The sequence below is a fragment of the Dryas octopetala genome, chromosome 4 (assembly GCF_963921425.1).
Source record: "Dryas octopetala chromosome 4, drDryOcto1.1, whole genome shotgun sequence".
Taxonomy (NCBI): domain Eukaryota; kingdom Viridiplantae; phylum Streptophyta; class Magnoliopsida; order Rosales; family Rosaceae; genus Dryas; species Dryas octopetala.
Window position 1 is genome coordinate 13,030,869 of NC_141369.1, and position 19,077 is coordinate 13,049,945.

Here is a 19,077-nt window from a genome sequence, read left to right on the forward strand (position 1 = left end):
TTGGACAGGTGGCATACAAGTTAAGACTTCCTGAGAGCTCCAAAATTCATCCAGTATTTCATGTCTCTCGACTTAAGAAGACGATAGGCACGAACGTGGCAGTCCAAGACTTTTTACCAGAAATTTCAAATGAGGAGGGAACCATTATTCCCATTCCACAAGCCATCCTAGATTATCGCAAACGGAAGCATCAGGAAGAGGTTTTAGTCCATTGGCAAGGCTTATCTCCAGCAGATGCAACTTGGGAAACCTTAAGCGACTTGAAACTGAGGTTTTCAATTGACACCCTTGAGGACAAGGGTCTTCTGTAGGGGGAAGGAATGTTACGTGCTTTTCCAACATGGGTCGTGATGAGTAGTTGAATGAGTCAAATAGCTAGTTTAATTCATGTTTTAGTTGTTGAGTAATTGTAGGAGTCAGCATATGGTTAGTTGAGAGTTAGTAGGAGTTATGTTGATCCACTTGCTGTTGCAGAGTGGGGTGTTTATGCTAAGAGTCGTGGGACTGTGTTCCTACTTTTATGTTTTCCATTATCAAGTCTTGCTTGTATAAATTTCATTGTTGAATAGAATGAAGCACGATCTTTTTATCTCAATTTGTTAGCTTTGTCTAACTTGGAGGTCTTGGGTTCCCTCGAAGCAATCCAATCCATTCTAATTATCCTTGTCGTTATATTTTCCACTACAACAATAGGAAGACTAAGAAGAAAACACCAGTGAAAGACCCACCTCCATTGCAAGATCGCCCAGTTACTCGGGCTGTGACTTTGGCACGTAACAAATACTCGATTCCCCCATAATCCAACCCCCTTATAAGGTATATAAACCAAAGGTTTCATCACCTCTGACTCAGATAGAAAATGGTGGGCGAAAAAGAAAAGACACATAGCACTTAATTAAGCAGCATAAGCTAACACAACCATCTAAAGTCCATATATTTTCAAGATATATCCAACCTCCTTATGAAGTGTATAAACCAAAGGTATCATCACTTCTAACTCAGGCTGAAAAGCTGGAAGAATAAGAAGAGACCTCTAGATCATGTGAGAAACAAAAAAACAAAAAAATATTTGGCTTGGGTAGAAAAAATGGAAGAAAAGAAGATACATCTAGCTCATGTTGAAAAAATTGAAAAATGTGAAGAACAAGAAATGGTATAAAGAATAAGAAAAAAAATAATCACAACCATGGAGGGCTAGCTTGGTATTGAAGAAGAAGATTAAAGTACATGTAAGGCATGTCTGTAAATGTAAGAAATATTATGAAGTTGAAGCTACAAATTTCTCCAATTGGTTAGTATTTTTTAGATTGCGTTGATGGTTCCGTGGGATGAAGTTGAAGCTACAGATTTCTCTAATTAATTAATATTTTTCAGATTGCATTTTTGAGTTACAAATTTCATCTAGTTGAGTTTTTTGAAATGGAGATTTAGTGTTTTATATTCCAGAATATTCTAGGTCGTATGCTGTTAAAATAAAAAGTAATTTCGGATACTATCCAACACAATTAATCATGTACGTAGCACTTCAATTGTTGCCTACGAAAACCATACGTTACGCACACAAAGAAAACGCAAAGAAGGCATGAATTAGGGAAAAATGACTAGAAGTATGTACCTTCCCAATAGGCCAGAACCACCCAAAATATATACATACAAACCAATAGATGCAAACTAGAAAGTGTAAGCTAGACATGAACCTAGCTCGCTAGAAATGAGGTAAATTATTCAGTTGATGCAGTGAGCCGGATCTCTCTCTCTCTCAGGCTCAGAGCGAGACAGACAGCCATGGAAGATGAGTTCGGAGACAAAGTCCCTTCCCTCCTTCGATCACGTGGGAGATGTGATCAAGGATGCTGGGACAAAAGGAAACTCTGGATTGATAGTGTAATTACTTGTTGTGGGTGGGCTACTAGCGATTTTCCTTGTTGGAAACTATGCACTTTACGTGTATGCTCAAAAAGCTGTGCCCCCGAAAAAGAAGAAGCCGGTGTCCAAGAAATGAGGTAAATTCAATTGACCAAAAATACGTATGGCAGAGGAAGCTCAGAACATACCTGTCATAGAAAATTGAAAGAATAACCTATGACATAGAAACTATTGTAGCACACAATTTTATTATATGAATTTGTAAGTCGACTATTGAGAATTGATTGCTAGGTCTATTTTGTACAAATATATATCATCTTCCTCTAGTATTTAAGAAAAGAAAAAGAAGAGAGAGACTTTCAATTTCGGATGATATCACATGTTGCAGTGGCATATCTTGTAACTTTCACAGATAAAACATGTTTTTATTAGTTTACTTTTCATCCTCGTTTAAGTAGTTAGGCGCATTTAAATGTAAAAAGTCAATGGGTTGCATCTAATATATACCAAGACAATGAAATGGGCCGGGATCTAAAAACTTGTATTATTAATTGATATACGGAACGTCATACAGAAAAGTCCAAAACTTAGAAACAAATATGTATTTGTGAACACAAGTTTTACAATATCCACTAATTGGAATTATTGACCTTGCACAATCATAGATCATAGATGGCAACATATATTGTAGCCGTTCTTGCATAGTGCCACTTCTACAACAACATTAACTGGGAACCAGTTCTCCGGGAGATGTATGTTGATGTCGGGGACGTAAACGACGTTTTGGTTTTTTGGATTTCTTGGGAGGACCAGGAGGAGGCTTTACTTTGGGAACATGAGGAGCTTTTTTTGGTTTCTTAGACCCTTTACGACCAAATATATTAGCAATTCCACGAAGCTTAGGAATATTTTTTAAAATATCACCATGTGGAAGGGATAGGAGAAGGCGAGAGGGAATTTTAAAATGGAATTGAGATGGAGGGACAAAAGAAGGAAGGAGGAGCCTCTTCCTCATCAGCTTGCACTGCAACAAGCTCAAGTAAAACCAATGCCATCATTATCTTCATAATTAGTATCATGTGCCAATATCGTCCGCATATAACTCTGCTTTGCTCTCTTGAATTGTTTTGTTATTTATAGTGCTTATTATAACTCTTGGAAACGAATGCAAGGCTGCACCTTATTTTTAAAATATAATAAATTTTATTTAATTGTTTTCTTTTTGTTTGGGGTTGTTGTCTTATGAAAATATTCAAGAGGCAAAACCATGTTGGTGTTATATATGTGGCTCTAGGCTGGACTGGGCATTAACCCGAGAAAACAGACCAAACTGCCCGGATAAACTTGTTGGGTTGGGTTGGGTCGGTGACACGTTAGCACGGCTGAGGCCGACAAGCCCAGCCCATCAAGCCGTTCATAATTGGGCCGGTATCGGTTTTGGGCCTTCACCGACCGGCCCGTTTTGTATTTAATATATATTTATATTTTTAATTCTATTTTTAGTTTTTAGTTTTATCCTTTTAGGTTTATGCATGGGTTTCTTTTTTTCTTTTTTTCTAGACTCTCTCACTCTCTCAGTCTCTCTCTCATGTCTCATCTTCTCTTCGAGCCAAGACCTAGTGCATCACCATCACCTCTCCTTCCTTTGATCTCCTCCAACCATCACCACCACCACGAATATCAATTTTTCGTCGCCTAATGTCTTGCGCAACTGACTTTGGCCAACAAAATTCGTTGCCTTAGGTCTTAGGCAAGGAAACATTATATTTTGTCGCCTAAATTTTTTTTTTTTTTTTTTTTTTTTTGTAGTGGGAAGTTCTAGCTCGATCTGGAAGTGTTAGGCACGATCTGAAGTGCAAGTCGATTTTTACTGTCGAGCAATAATTATCTTCCCAGATAGTTACTATTTGGATAGTGGAAATTATTGTTACTGTTAAAATTAAAATTTTTGAGTTTTGTGTTCGTTTTATGGTTTTTTTGACATTTTTATGCATAAAAAAAGAGGATATTTATACAAGTTGCGTTGTTTTTTGGTGTTGTTGCATACTGGGAATTGCCACTGTCCCACAGTGACAATTATTGCCACTATGTGATAGTGGCAATTCTCCTAACGCGTAAAAAAAAAAAAAAAAAAGACTAGGCATGCACCAGTGGCAATTCTCTTGACGTTTAAAAAAAAAAAAAAAAAACCTAGGAGTATTAGGCACTGCATGTGCTCAGCGCATTTTTCCAAGTAATTTTATTAAAGTTGACTGTATTGAAACTTGCTTTTTTATAGTGTGTGTTTTGTGTTTTTTTTTAAAAGTCCATTATAGAAAATAAGAACTTTTAAAGTGGGCATATGCTGAAAGAAGCCTTCACTAATTATCTGCAATCGATTATTATTGAGAAAACATGGGTATAAGTATAACTCATATGCCATTGGGAATTTCAAAATTGAAGTCCCTACAGTATCTCAATCTATCACAAACAGGCATTAGAGCATTGCAAATTGAGTTAAAGGCCTTAGAAAAGCTCAGATATTTGAACCTAGAGTTTACCAGCAAACTAGATATGGTTCCCAGGAATGTAATTTCAAGCTTTCTGATGCTTAGAGTTTTGAGAATGTATGATTGCGGGTTCTTCAGACGATATTCTATTTGGAGGTGAGGAAGCTTTGGTAGTGGAATTGGTGTTTTTGAAAAATTTGGATGTGTTAACTATGACCATAAGGTGTGTCTCTGCTCTCCAAAGATTCTGCCCCACCCACAACTTACTGGCCTGCACTCAAGTTCTATGCCTCGAGTCCTTCATTGGTGTGAGTTCCTTTGGTGTATCATCTTTGGCAAATATGAATTAAACGTCTAGAGATCCTTAACATTTGCTATTGTGAAAGCTTGGAGGATTTGAAACTTGATTGGGATATGGATGGATGGGAAGTACAAGTACCTAATGATCCTTGCAACTTAAGCATCAGAAGCAAAAGTTGCTGACTTGCTTCCACAGTGTTCAACGTGTGAGTGTGTCTGAATGCCCCAAACTAAAGGACTTAACCTGGCTTATTTTTACCCCAAATCTCGTGGCTATAGACATACTTGAATGCTCTAAAATGGAACAGATAATCTATTTTGGGCAACTGAGTAAAGTTGAGGAGGTGGTAGAAGATTTGAACCCATTTGTCAAACTTAGCAATCTAATCTTGATTAATCTACCACAGTTGAAGAGCATCTATATATGGAAATTCATTGCCCTCTCCATATCTGAAGACAATATATTGTTATATTTGACTGTCCAGAACACAAGATGCTCCCACTTGATTCCGGTGCAAACAGACGCAATATTGTCATTGAAGGAGAGGACTGGTGGAATGGATCGGAATGGGAGGATGAAGCTACTCAAAATGCTTTTCTTTCCTGCTTTCGAAATTTAAAGCTTTAACTGAAGAGAGCTTCAACATAACTGAACACTTTAGATATCAGTTTTGGTTGGTAGTGGTATAACCTACAATTTCTGTAATTGCATTTCATACTTATAGCTTGGGTACTTTATATTTCTCATTGCCAGTGGGAAAAAAGAATGCAACTCTATGATTGCAGCTTTATATTATTGCTTACTGGCCAGTGTTTCCTTCTTATGATGCTATAATTGCTTCCTTAATTATGTACAAGTTCTGTTAAGCAAATTGTTAACTATATCAATTCTAATAAAGGAAAGCTCAAGAGAGCTCTTGCTTTTGGAACCAACACTTAGAGCAGCTTAGCAGAGTGGACTCAATTAGCATCAACAGCTTGCAGCTCCTGTTTGGTTCGGTAACCCACTGGCTGGCTTTACACACAAGGGATACTTCTATTTGGTTCAGCATGATTGGTTGCTCCAAATCGGCTCTTGCCTTTTACAGATTTGCAGCAAGATCGTGTTTATGTTTTTGTCTGCCATTTTTGGCATGCTTTATCAAAGATAAGCACACATGATAATGTGAAAAACCATGCAGAAAGTTGGGAGGAGTGCTGGAAAAAGAGTTGGTGGGTGAAGGATTACTCATAGATAATAAACCAAGGGAAATTCAGTAATGTTTATAGGCAATGATATGTATTCTTTTTTTTTTTTTTTTTGGTGAGGAAATGATATGCATTGTTTAAGAAAACATAAAAATATATAACCAATATAAAAAAAATATCTATTCTTAAAATTTATGAAAAAGAAAAACACCAAAATTTATATCTAGTGCCAAAATTAATGAAAATCATCAAAATCCCAGATGATAGAAGTTCCTATTAATCAATATTTGATACCAAATGGTAGAAGTTCCTATTAATTCAAGAAATTCATCAAAATCCCATAAAACTTAAAAGCATGTATCGATCAAAATCTGATAGACTTACATACATAACCCAGGAGACAAATCCCCAAAACAGCACCAACACATCAGCCAAAACCCGTCCAGTTGTTCAAAGCTCATCCTCCATCCTCAGGTACTCACCAATATCCGCTTGGTGAAGCACCACAATTCCATTGGGGTCCAACTTCCTACAATCCTGGGTAGACTTGGCTGCAATCCCAAAACCCAAAGGAAGATCTGACATCGAAAACACAACCACCCCATCACCTGGCACAATATTCTCTGTAATCCTCCCCAACCCACCTTTCAAAACATGGTTTCCGTATAGGAACGACATCTCAGAGGTAGGTTTGAGCCAGACCTTGTGTTTAGCATTTGAGGCCAATAAACTCAAACACTGAACAGTTATGTGGAAACTGCCACCATGAGTGAACCTACCGATACAATTTCCAAGAGAGACTAATTGGGTCCGAGCTATATTTGTTGCACGCTTTACTAGTGAGTCACTAACATAGTAGACCTTGTTCTTGTGGAGGCGAAAGCAGTAATGGCCTGGACTTTGGTCTGGGCCTTCATGAGAAGGGTTCTCGACAATGTTTTTGAGGTTGTTGCCTGTGAACTTGAACAGCTTTTCGAACACTGCTGTGGTCTCGGTCTCGTCTAAAGGTCTCATCTTGGTCTGGGACTTTAGGGAGGTTTTGGAACAATGATTTCTGAGTCCTTGCTTGCTCTTCTAGGGTTTTGTATTTCTGATATCCATAAACATAGTACCATTAATTAGTATTCACACATCTGTCAACATGTACACAACCAATGCAGCATCGATTCACCAGAGAACAATCGCAGAAAATTTCAGTCAATTGCATTCATAATTATTTGTCAGAAGTTTTTTTTTTTCGCCATATTTGTCAGAAGTTTAAGCACTCAAGAATTGTATGCTTGATATACACTTTGACTGGAATTATGCAATATTTGAATCACATTAGTCAAAAGAACAAAGGCACAAGAAAGATATAATCATCATTCAAACAGGGCTCAAAGCAAAGCAAGCTGTGGTAAACACAATCAATAACAAATTGCATGCATAGACAAAGGACTTAACATCATATGGTAATATAATCATTATTAGGTTGAGCTTGTAATCTTGAAAATCTTGGTATTCAAATTTTTAGTTATGCACAGAAAAAACCTATCTTGTAAATTTGATCAGACCAAGATAATGGAATGATGACCAAAACCTATCTTGTAACTTTGCAGAGTAAAAACTGAAAAAAAAATTAGCAAAGGGTTTGCTAAAAATTTGTTCAGGTTTTTTAATACCAAGATCACTAATAATCATGAAACTATTCTCTTGTATTGTCAATGTGTAGTCAAACAAAAACAACTCAAGTGATCTCAAATAAGGGGAAAAGGGGGCATTTCAATATAAGTGATTTACACTGCCCAGTGTTGCAACAAGTTGAGCTTTTTATTCTTACAAAAGTAAAACAATAGTGCTAGGTATTTGTGATCAGAATACAAAATGAAAAGCTAACCGAAATGAGTCCAAATTTAAGGAAATCTATGCAATTAATGAAATTGTGGAAGTTTATGCTAAAGGCTCAAATTAATATTATTTAGCAATAATGTCACCAAACTCAAATAGCAAGTATGCCAGTATATAAGAAAACCTAATGACCGGAACATGAATTTCCTTGGTCTCAAGGTGAAAAGTCGGATTAGAAGTGGCCTAAGAGACTTTCCATTTCCCCAGAGCATCTAAAGATATACTGATAGCAAGAAAAGAATACATAGACACAACTCAAAATTAGCAAGCGAACAGTATATAGATTGATAGATACATAAAAACCCCAAAGATATTCTCCCATATGCATTGATACTTGAGACTCCAAAAAAAAAAAAGAGGAGAAGAAAGATAATGAACACACCATAAACCAAACGAAGGCTATTGAGCTATTGACAACCCCAACAATTCAAACAGAACTAACCCAGTTGTAAATAAGCAAGCAAAACTAAACCCACTTGCAGTGGACAAGCAGTTCAAACAGCAAGCCCTAACTCACAGATACCAGAAACTCAAGCACATTATCAAACAGAATTCAAACGAAAAAGGAAAAATAAATAAATAAATAAATTTTAATTAAGATAAAAACCCTAACTTGATGAAAATTCAATCTAAAAAACATGAAAAAAAATCAAAGCACAAATCTTGAGACAAAAAAAGGCACTAAAGCATGGTTTTGGGGCTGGGTCGCGACAAAAATGAGGTAGATACAGAGTAACACAGAGGCAGAGGATGAGACAGTGACAGAGAGTGAGAGACTAACCTGAAAAATAAAAAATAAATAATTAACAAAAAGAGCTCAGAACTTACAGGGTAGCAGTCAGTACAGAGAGATAAGGCTTTTGGGGTGCTCTGATGGCGCGCTGGAGAAGGCAAGAGTTGGGGAGAGAAGGAAGGTAGGAGTACTGGCGGGGATGGAAAAGAAATTTGAGTGATTAGGTATGGTCCGTGTGACGGTTGTAAAATAATGTAGAGTATTTATCAAATAATTTTGTGACATGTGGCGTTTAAATAACAGAAATTGTGAGAGATTTTTTATTGGAGTAGTCGTGTCATGTGTATAATACAGAACATATGTTCTTATTTTAGGTAAAGTTAAGAGTCTCCTAAAACAAATAGAATACATAACACTATAGTATTGATTGGTCATACCATACACGCATTCATGTTGCCCTATTTGGCCATTCAAGGCTTAACAAAGAGTAAGAGAAGATTAGGGTGAAAGATTTTCAATTAAAATTTTCAATTTTGTAAAACAAATAGAATATATTATGTCATCTTTAATATTATAAAGTCAGAAAAAGAGTTTGGTATTACAGGCTTCATAAAAAATGGGATTGCCTAAATTATCATTTATTCAACAAACAGTCTTATAAAAATAACATAATAAATGAAGATATAGTTGTAAAATTAATTATTAAAATAAAATTTAAAAAATAAAAAAAAACACATCATCACCTTAAAACGTAGAGAGGGTAGTGAGAAATTATGTAGGAAGTTATAAAAAAAATTAAAAATATCAATTCACACACGCGTGGCACATGCCAAGAAGCTAATAATACTAAATAGTCATACCATACACATAATACGAGTGTCCCGTTCAAAAATTTTCCGCTAGGGTGGGTGATGGGCTTGCCCACTTGGGTCACTCCTAGGCATTTTCTTCTTTGAGGAGGCGTTTGTGGCTTGTAAACAACATCTGATAAATGACTTCTTGGGTCTGTCCACAAATTGATTAGTGAATAGTTACTCTCTCTTTTGCTGGGCCTTTGGAGGCAGTGGAGTGGCAGAGAGTCTTGCTTCCTTCTATTTAACCTTGGAGTTGGTTCATGAAGTTTTGTTGCAGGCCCTTAGAAAAAGAGAGAGAGGAGAGGGGAGAAAGGAGGGTCCGGCAACGTCGGCAGGGTGGGTAGGGAAGAGAGGGTGGTGTGAGGTTGGAGCTGCTCGGGGCTTTTTTTTTTTTTTTTTTTTATATATATACAATTAAGGGTTAAGGTTGGAAAATTTTGTGAAAAAAAAAATGATGGGGTTTATTTAACAACGGGGTCCTTTTATAATTACCTACGTAAACTTGTTTTTTGAGTTAGAAACAGGTTTCACCATTTTCAGAATGTGTAGTATTCTTTTAGTGCATGTTGCCTATTGCAATTTCGACTTTTTGTATTTTTTTTCTCCTTTTATCTCTGCTTGGGATGTATGGATGTAATTTCGGTTGAAAGATATGTTAATCTTGATTATTGTTTAAAAGTAATTTTGATCGTTTTGTTGATGTCTACATTTGACTAACGGTAAACTAAATTGAAGGAGGCATTTGTGTAACCAAAGTTAAATTTCAAGTAGAGTCGTACTGTAATTTTTTAGAGTGTAGGACTTCAGTTGAAAATACTCTAAATCTCATAAGATTTTTGTGTAATTAACTCATATAAGTTATTCCCGGCCAAAAAAATAACTCATATTCAACATTTGCGAAATCAGTTCACAGTAACTCATGCATTGGCACATTTTGCTGTGAATTGTTCTTCTGTGGATTGGGGAGACTCCTCCTTGGTTAGAATCTCTCATTCTCGTTGATGCAAGCCCTTAATTGCATCAATAAAACTTCAGTTCTAAAAAATAAAAAAAGTAATAAAAAATAACAACCCTAGCTAGTTGTTTTGAGTTTCGGAAACAAAACGAGACTCCCAACAAAGGTAACCAAGTTCAACCTCAATTGTCATATAGGTTTAGTGAATTAATTTGTTTTTAATCGACTCAAGTTGACCAAGTCCAAATCACAAATGTCATTATTAGACTGATAAAGGTGAGAGCTTTATATTTCACAAATGTGTTTGATTTAATATCATAGTTCTCATTAAGGAAATGGGTTTTTTTTTTTTTTAAGTCCAAAACAAAAAAATACCCTGATCGGCCAGCTCACCTACAAAAACACAGTACGTCAATCCACTTTCATGAGCCAAGTGCTCGGCATGGTCACCGAGCACTCGGTACAACCCACCGAGTGCTCGGCATGGTCACCGAGCGCTCGACAAAATACTATTGTGCGCTCTGAAATTGCCACTATCAGACAGTGACAATCATTGTTAATGTGCGATAGTAGCTTTTTAAAGAGTTATTTACACTTACACCCCTTCAAGTTTATCGTCTTTTTACATATACCCCTGAAGTTTCACAAACTGCTGCATATAAAAGAAAATAATAAATAAACAAGAAAGAAGATATTTGTATTGAGGTTGAACATTACATCTTGAGTAATGTTATTAGGTCATTTTAGTCCTTAGCATGCCTTTTTGTATACTTTCTTATCATTTTTCGTCTCACTGTAAAGGTTATATGCAACAGTTTTGAAACTTTAGGGGGTGTATGTGTAATTTTTAAAACCTCAAGAGTGTATATAAAAAGACGATAAACTTCAAGAGGTGTAAGTGTAAATAACTCTTATTTAAATTGGAAAAACACACTATAAATTGTTATTGTGTGACAATGGCAATTTTTTCTTTTTCTACAAAAAAATCACTGAGCGCTCGGCGCAAAAAACACAAAACATAATATAATGCCGACTTTATTGTACAAAGTGATTCATCATTCTAACTTTTTAATTAGGCGAGTTTGTTTATTACTAAGTGCTATAAAATAGATTTTAGAGTAATTTATTTTTAAAGAAAATATAGAAAATAATTTATTTTTTTACAATTTATTTTTGTTGGGAATGGAACACTTTCGTTAATAAAGGGAAAGAATTCCAACAATGCAAATAACAACCAACCCAAAAGACAAACAAATTAAATGAATAAACAAACCAGTCATGTCATAAACAAAAGACAAAAGTAGAAAAACGTAAGCTAATCACTGGGCAAGTAATCAACAAGCAGCCTGGAAAACTAAGGTAGATAGGGGAACAAGCAACCAATCCTGTTAAAGAATTTTGCATAAACAAATTTGCAGTGCTTTCCACACATGTAAACTAATTATATTTGGTTTCCTCCAATATTTCATATAGACTCAAAGATTTTTAGATGGTAACATGATGTGAAACACATTTTGCTCGGAATGATTGAGTCAATTACCTTTTCCAAATTAATTAATGACTAACATATGGATTTCGAAATGGTATTAATGCGAGGGAAGACTTAAATAAAACAACTGAACAAAGACAACCTGATACTAGATGCTACCTTTCGTGTACTCATTGACTCATTACGAACTTATGAATGCTAAGCCTAAATACATGCATGTAAAATGCTATTCGCATGTACCACCAACAGCCCAATAATAGTTTTGTTGTGGGAATGTGCCTATATTCGATCCACTCCCTTCTAACTAATAACTTACTTTTGCTTTTTTAATATGTGTTCTACATATTGTTGTTTAAAAATAGTAATACTCTAAATTCAAAAGACCAAAAATAAGAATCTAGCTATAGCGTTCTTCACTCACAGATCAATTCCCAAACAACTAAGCACCAAAAAAAAAAAAAGATATGCATAATTTTCTTATAATTCATGAACCAACGTAGTTGTATTGGACTGACCCTGAGCCGCCCTGACTATGTCAACACTCCTAATAACAATGACAATTTAAGGTTCTTTTTTTAAATCGTTTTATATGTTTCATGTGATAAAAATTGGACATATTAGACCTATAAGACCGTTCCATGAATATTAGACGTATTGACAATATTGATTTTCATATTATTGACGACGGTAAACAATGACACAAATGTACACATTGAAGAAAGGTTTAGAATATGACATGCGTTACAGGAAAAAAAAAAAGAAAAAAAGAAAGGGAGAGTGGATTGAGAATGGGCTAAATGAGTCAAGGCCTAGGCCATGAGTCAACCCTCAAAGCGGAGTAATGGGCCGACCCTTGGGTCCAATTCAAAAGTAAACCCAAATACAAATCATTAGTGAGCTTGAAGTTGAACGACAACCGCAAAGCCAAGCATGGGCTAAAGCCCTCAAAACGAAGTACTATTGGCTTTTTGCTAAGGTTGATATTCATACGGCATTCAGCCAGTCACCATGAACATGATTCAAGAAGTACAAGAAAATATAATTGCATAATTGAGCAATCTAAAGAAGTTTGAATTGCAAACATTAAACTTCTTGGGAAAGAGAGAGTTTGGCTAAGAATTTGGTAATAAAGAAATCAACTGCTCTATTTGTCTTGAGAATGTTTAACTTTTAAATATGAACCCTATTACAAACTCAAATGTTATTTTGTCTTTGTGTTTTATTATTAAACCCTAAACTATATAGGAGGAGAATAATTGGATTGTGTAATACATGATTCAAATTAAAAGTGAAGCAATATTAGGATATGTCCAAAATTAAACAATATAAAGGCCATGTTGTAATCTTTTAAAAGATAAGTATGTCACAATAATTTAGTATTGGATAATTAATTACCATCCGCAGCCAATAAATTAGGCAAGTAAAAATAGCCGTATATGGGTTTCCAAGTGGCCAAAAAACAAAATGGCCGTTTATGTACTTGACTTTGTATTGAAGTAGACGAAATTAACATATTGGAGGACCCCAAGTCCATTGAGAAAAAGTAGCATAGAACTTTCATGATTTTCATCCCACAGCCTTCATGTATCAACTTGTAATATGTAAAACCCAAATAATGAGATTCACATGCTATAAACTAATCCCAATTGCACAAAACATGATTGGACTCTTGTCACAAACAAATTTCCCACATGTTGGTGTTAGGCAATTGTCAAAGAGGGGTCATGAGCCGTGAAGGTGTAAAACACATTTGACGCTAAAACAATTAAGCATGAGGAAAACGCATTCACCATTGTTTAATAGCACTCAGTTAAAGTTCAATTCATGACATTATTTAAGGCTTAAATTCTCATAACTTTCTCACAATTCAATGCACCTCAGAAAACTGTCACCACCCCCACCAAAACATCATCCTTGAACAACACAAACATGTCTACTCTCCAACCAACATTTTCTTCCAAATTATCAAATTCAACCTTCAATGAGCTCCAATGGGTGATCCAAATCCGTAAAACAGTTGAGGACGAGCATGAGGATGAAAATGAAGTCCCTGTTTGCATTTTCAATGTCCCAAAAACCCTTTTGGCTAGTGATCCAGATTCCTATGTCCCTCAACAAGTTGCAATTGGTCCATACCATTACTGGCGTCCGGAGCTCTATGAGATGGAGAGGTACAAAGCGGCTGCAGCCAAAAGGACCCAAAAACAACTCCAAAGCCTCAAGTTCCAAAACCTTGTTGACGAATTGAAAAAGCTCGAGCCACGAATTCGAGCTTGCTACCACAAGTACTTGGACTTCAATGGTGACACTTTGGGGTGGATGATGGCTATTGATGCCTCGTTTTTCCTCGAATTCCTCCAAGTCTATGCCATCCAAGAAGGGAAGGTCTTGACAAGAGTTTCCTCAAGGATGTCACACTTGGTTGATTTTGCAGGAAGGAAGTCAGCACACCATGCAATTCTCAGGGACTTGGTCATGCTTGAGAATCAAATCCCACTATTCGTGTTGCGAAAAATGCTAGAATTTCAATTCCCATCATTGGAATCCGCCGATGACATGCTGCTTTCGATGATGATGGGGTTATGCAAAGAGCTTTTGCCTTTCAAGATGATGGAACTAGACCTTTCAAAGATTGTGGTCTCAGAATGTGCACACTTGCTAGACTTTTTGTACCGCTTGATCACTCCCAAATTGGAAGGTGGACCGTCCGAAATTGTGGAAGCTGAAGATCAGGGAGAAGGAAACAAACACAAGGAAAAATCTTCAGATAACTCAAGTTTCGTGAAGCAATTTCTGGAGGAGTTATGGAAGCTGCTATCGAAATTAAACAAAGGCCCGATACGTCTTGTCAAGAAAATACTTCTGTCAGGACCTGTGAAAGTGATCTTTAAGTTGCCATGGACAATCCTCTCCAACCTTCCTGGATTTGCAATTTTGAAAACTCCAGTTGAGTACTTGTTTTCCTCCCAAAGCAAAGACGAGATCAAACCCGAAGATGAAAATTCGAGCAACAACATCAGCAAACCGCCCTTGGTGGAGGAGATTTCCATCCCTTCTGTGTCGGCGCTTGCGAAATCTGGGGTCCATTTCTTGCCTACAATCGATGGTAGCATTTCAAGCATCTCTTTTGATGCTAAAACAGTCACATTTTACCTTCCAAGTACAAGCTTAGATGTGGACACAGAGGTGATCTTGAGGAACTTGGTGGCATATGAAGCATCAAACGCATCAGGGCCGTTGGTTTTCACTCGTTACACAGAATTGATGAATGGGATTATAGACACTGAGGAGGATGTGAAGTTGCTTAGAGAAAAAGGTATCATTCTGAACCGTTTGAAAAGTGATGAAGAAGTGGCCAAGCTGTGGAATGGGATGAGCAAGTCCATTAGATTGACCAAAGTGCCATTCATGGATAAGGCCATTGAAGATGTGAACAAGTATCACAGTGGTAGGTGGAAGGTCAAAATGGGAAAATTCTTGAAGGTTTATGTGTTTGGTTCCTGGAAATTTCTGGCTCTGCTGGCTGCCGTTTTGCTCTTGCTCTTGATGACATTGCAAGCATTTTGCTCTGTTTATAGCTGCAGTCGCATATTTCCTATCAAGACCACTACATAATTAGTGTGATTTAATTAGCTTATTAATTTCCTTGTGATATTGCTAATTGAAACCTATTCGGATCGTTCGGGTGAGTTTTTTTCAACTTGTTTTTACTTGACTATAATCTTAGCCTTGAATTTGCAAATGCATGACTAAGATTGAAACAAGTAAGAATAAGTAAAACAGAGATCCATTTCTTTGATTTGTCTTGCTAAGATGGTTTGGTGTGGTTTCTTACTTGAGTTATATTTTCAAGGGTGGATTTCAATGTTCAAAAGATTGTAGTGATCAAATAAGCTTCGATTCTTTCTTCTTATTATTTTTTTATTTTTTTTTTACTTGGTGGAAATTTGTGATTGTAATGATGGCAAGGACTAGATGATTGTTTTATTTATATGTAAATGGTTTTATCTATGATTCATTATTCTCAATTTTTTGGCCCCTCTACTTAAATTAAGATGAGTAGCTGCAGTTGTTGGATAACTCAGTTAGAAGGGCCATAAAATTATGCACAATACATCCAAAATCGATCCCCCTCCCCTAACTCAAAAAAATAAAAAATTAAGTTGAATAGTTTTATATTTTGTACATATATTTTTCCTTTTTTCTACTTTGAGTTCTTTAAGATAAGATGCGCAGTCATGTGACTCATGTGATTGACACATTTTATATATTTTACATGATATTTGGTTTCTTTTAGATATATGATGATATTATATATATGGCATTTGTGGTATGACCAATTGGCACACGACTAGAATAATCATATGGATAGAATCATATTTAATTTCATGGAAAATCCAAGAAAAATAATGAAAACTTAACAGAGTTTAGCTCATTGTCAAAATATATTCTACCTACTACTTTATAATATTTAAGTCGTTCAGATATATATGAGATTTTTTATATAACCGAAAGCCCAACCAATAAATTTTCAAAAAATGCTCTGTATTGTTATGGGATTAATATTTGGATGGATGTAGATGATGGGCCTTCTTGGCTTAAGACAAAGCTGTATGAAGATGTTTCTTCTTAACCTTGATTGTGAATATACATAAACACTCATACGTTGTCATTGAAGCAAGAAATCTAGCTCCACAAGAGTTATTAACGTTGGCTATCACATTAATTATTGTTGATGAAATGGGCCAACAAGGACTCATCTGGCATGGAAGCAAACACATGCAATTTTAAAGCATCTAGACAAAAGAATATTGAGGTTTAGTTGCTTTGTTAGTTTTTTAAGTTATGCGAGCTAGTATCTGAGAAAGATCGATCGCTAAGCCCCAAAATATTGGCGCTAATTAAATGTGAACAAGGACATCTTACCTACTGTGGACAGAGATAATTTCATAACTTCCACTTGGCCTGTTAATTAATAACGTTGTAGCTAGCAAGGTATGTCTAATTGCAGATGGATTGCCCATTGATTAGGGTTTTGTTGACTGTTTGTTTTGGTTTTGTTGGTTTCTTTTGTATTTGGTCTGTTTGGACGCTTGTTTCTTTGTCGTTTTATTGAAAGTAATACATTTCCTGGCCAAAAAAAAAAAACCCTATAATTAAGTACTTCTAATGCCATTACATATACAATTCTAAATAGTCTCATGTGCATCTTGCAAAGAAAATAGTTTCATGTACTGATGTGCATGGCCAGCGCGAGGTCTCAAAATCAAATGTTTCAATTAATGTTGTAACTGATATTAATATATGCAAGTGGATTATACACACCATGTTTGGAATATAGGTTAGAAAATAATGAATTAGATGAAATATTGATCATTATTAATATCTTTAATTATAAATATATTATTATAATTGTTTAAAGTACTAAGGGTATTTTTGAGATATCCTATTGGATGGTAGACAAAGTAAGTTTTCTAAATTATTTTATTAGATGAATCCCACACACATAGGAGTGGTCCCAAAGATATGCAAAGAATGCAACCGCCTTAGGCTCTAAAATGTTGATGATCTTCAAATTTGATTTAATACCTTATATACATTAGACCCAAGTAATGTATATGAAGGGTCGATGGTCCTACTTTATAGTTCGCCTCATACCCTGAATTTTCAAGGTCAGCCCTACCATACACTACCATACACTATGTTTGGAGATCGGTGACTGCAACGGTATGAGATTAGCAATTTTCTATTACCTTCCCCTTTAAGAGATATCTAAATAAGTGAGTGAGCTTGCAACTTTGAGCGTTTTTGTTGCAGAAGATAATTAAAACGAATAAAGCAATACCATTCCAAGTTAGTTACTTAATAAGCAATGGTTTAGGGGTTCCATTAGGTAGTTAAAGTATTAACAGTGAATTTTGACCCAAAAACAAAAAAAACAATAATAGCAATGGCTTCCAGATTAGTTTTAAAAAAATGTGACCTTTGCTTAGATTTCTTGTAGTGCCTGATCAAAATGAAAATGTGATATAAGAGTTAAACCAAGTTCTTGGTTTAAGATAATATGTAATTTCTATATTACCCTTAATTTTTAAGTTTAGTTTACAATTATTTTCAAGTAATAAGGATATACTTGAAATTTAAATATAGTATATAGTTAGACAGTATGAGTTTTCTTAATAGCGCAACAGTGACAAAAGAGTGAGGTTATGCAGACCACCCTCAGCTGCTGAGTTAATCACCCTAACATATTTTGTCCAATTTTTTTTCTATTTTACCCTTTATTGTAAAAACATGAAGCAATCACCTAGATCCATTCGGTGGTTATCTACCGAAACATCCACCAATGTTTGATAGATAAGTGTCGAATAAACACAAATATTTTAGCAGATACTGTCGAATGCCTTTTTCATTTTCATTTAGTGGTTATCCACCGAAAAATTCACTAATATTCAGTAGATAACTGTCGAATAACCACAAATATTTCGGTAGATAACTGTCAAATGGCCTGACGAACAAAATTAAAATTTTTTATTTTAAGAGTAAAATTAAAATTTTAAAATAAAATAATCAACTCAACAGTTTAAGATGGTCAGAATAGCATCACTCTGTGATAAAATTTGAATTCCCTTCAATCAATTAAGATCCCCAGAAAACCTCAAGCAATAGCCCATTGAAGCCCATTCCTGAGAGCAATGCATTAAGGCCATTCCGTAACTAAAAATTAAAGGGGGGGGCTATTCAGACCACCCCATTTTGCTGAGTTGACCACCCCCCTAATTTTTTGCCCATTTTTGCCCATTTTGCCCTCCTCTCCTCCTCCCCCACCCAGCCACCACTCCCCCACTGATCCCCTCCCCTCCCCAGCCCGCCCCCAGCCAGCCCACCCCTACCCAACCAGCCCGCACCCCCTCACCTCAAGCCCCGCCGCCGTCGCACCCATCCCCAGCCCGCCCGCACCCCCTCACCTAAGCCCAGCCCCCGTCACACCCATCCTCATCCCCAGCCCGCCCGCACCCCCTCACCCCAAGCCCAGCCCCCGTCGCACCCCCCAGCCCCAGCCCCCGTCGCACCCATCCCCCACCCCCGATCTGGAGGTATATGGGGTCGCGCCGGCCACCCATGGTGGTCCGGTGAGGGAGGGAGGCAGATAGAGGGGAGAGAGAGAAGATGGCAGAGAGAGGGAAGAGAGAGAGAGAAGGGAGATCGGGCGGCTGGGAGGGCTGGGTGGGTCGCGCCGGCGATGGGGAGGGGCGGGGTCGACCGGCGAAGGGGAGGAGTGGGTCTCACCGGCGGCAGGGAGGGCTGGGTGGGTC

General features: G+C 36.6%; 1 protein-coding gene and 2 pseudogenes across 2 annotated transcripts; 2 read left to right on the forward strand and 1 right to left on the reverse strand.

Annotated features, from left to right (window-relative positions):
* The first annotated feature begins 1,792 nt into the window (after positions 1–1,792).
* LOC147286971 (DNA-binding protein S1FA-like) lies at positions 1,793–2,002 on the forward strand (annotated as a pseudogene).
* Positions 2,003–6,082: 4,080 nt separating this feature from the next.
* On the reverse strand, positions 6,083–8,693 carry LOC147286972 (uncharacterized; annotated as a pseudogene). The gene is made up of 2 exons (XR_015121988.1): positions 8,559–8,693; positions 6,083–6,933 (listed from the first exon to the last, which is right to left on the reverse strand). The product of XR_015121988.1 is annotated as an uncharacterized LOC147286972 (transcript).
* A 4,953-nt stretch (positions 8,694–13,646) lies between these two features.
* On the forward strand, positions 13,647–15,376 carry LOC147286973 (putative UPF0481 protein At3g02645). The gene has a single exon (XM_086242323.1). It carries the CDS (start codon positions 13,691–13,693, stop codon positions 15,374–15,376), a length of 1,686 nt encoding a protein of 561 aa, XP_086098449.1. The 5' UTR covers positions 13,647–13,690.
* The last annotated feature ends 3,701 nt before the right edge of the window (positions 15,377–19,077 follow it).

Excerpts from the sequence above, each read along its gene's own strand:
- LOC147286973 (XM_086242323.1), top strand. The coding sequence starts at position 13,691 with ATGTCTACTCTCCAACCAACATTTTCTTCCAAATTATCAAATTCAACC.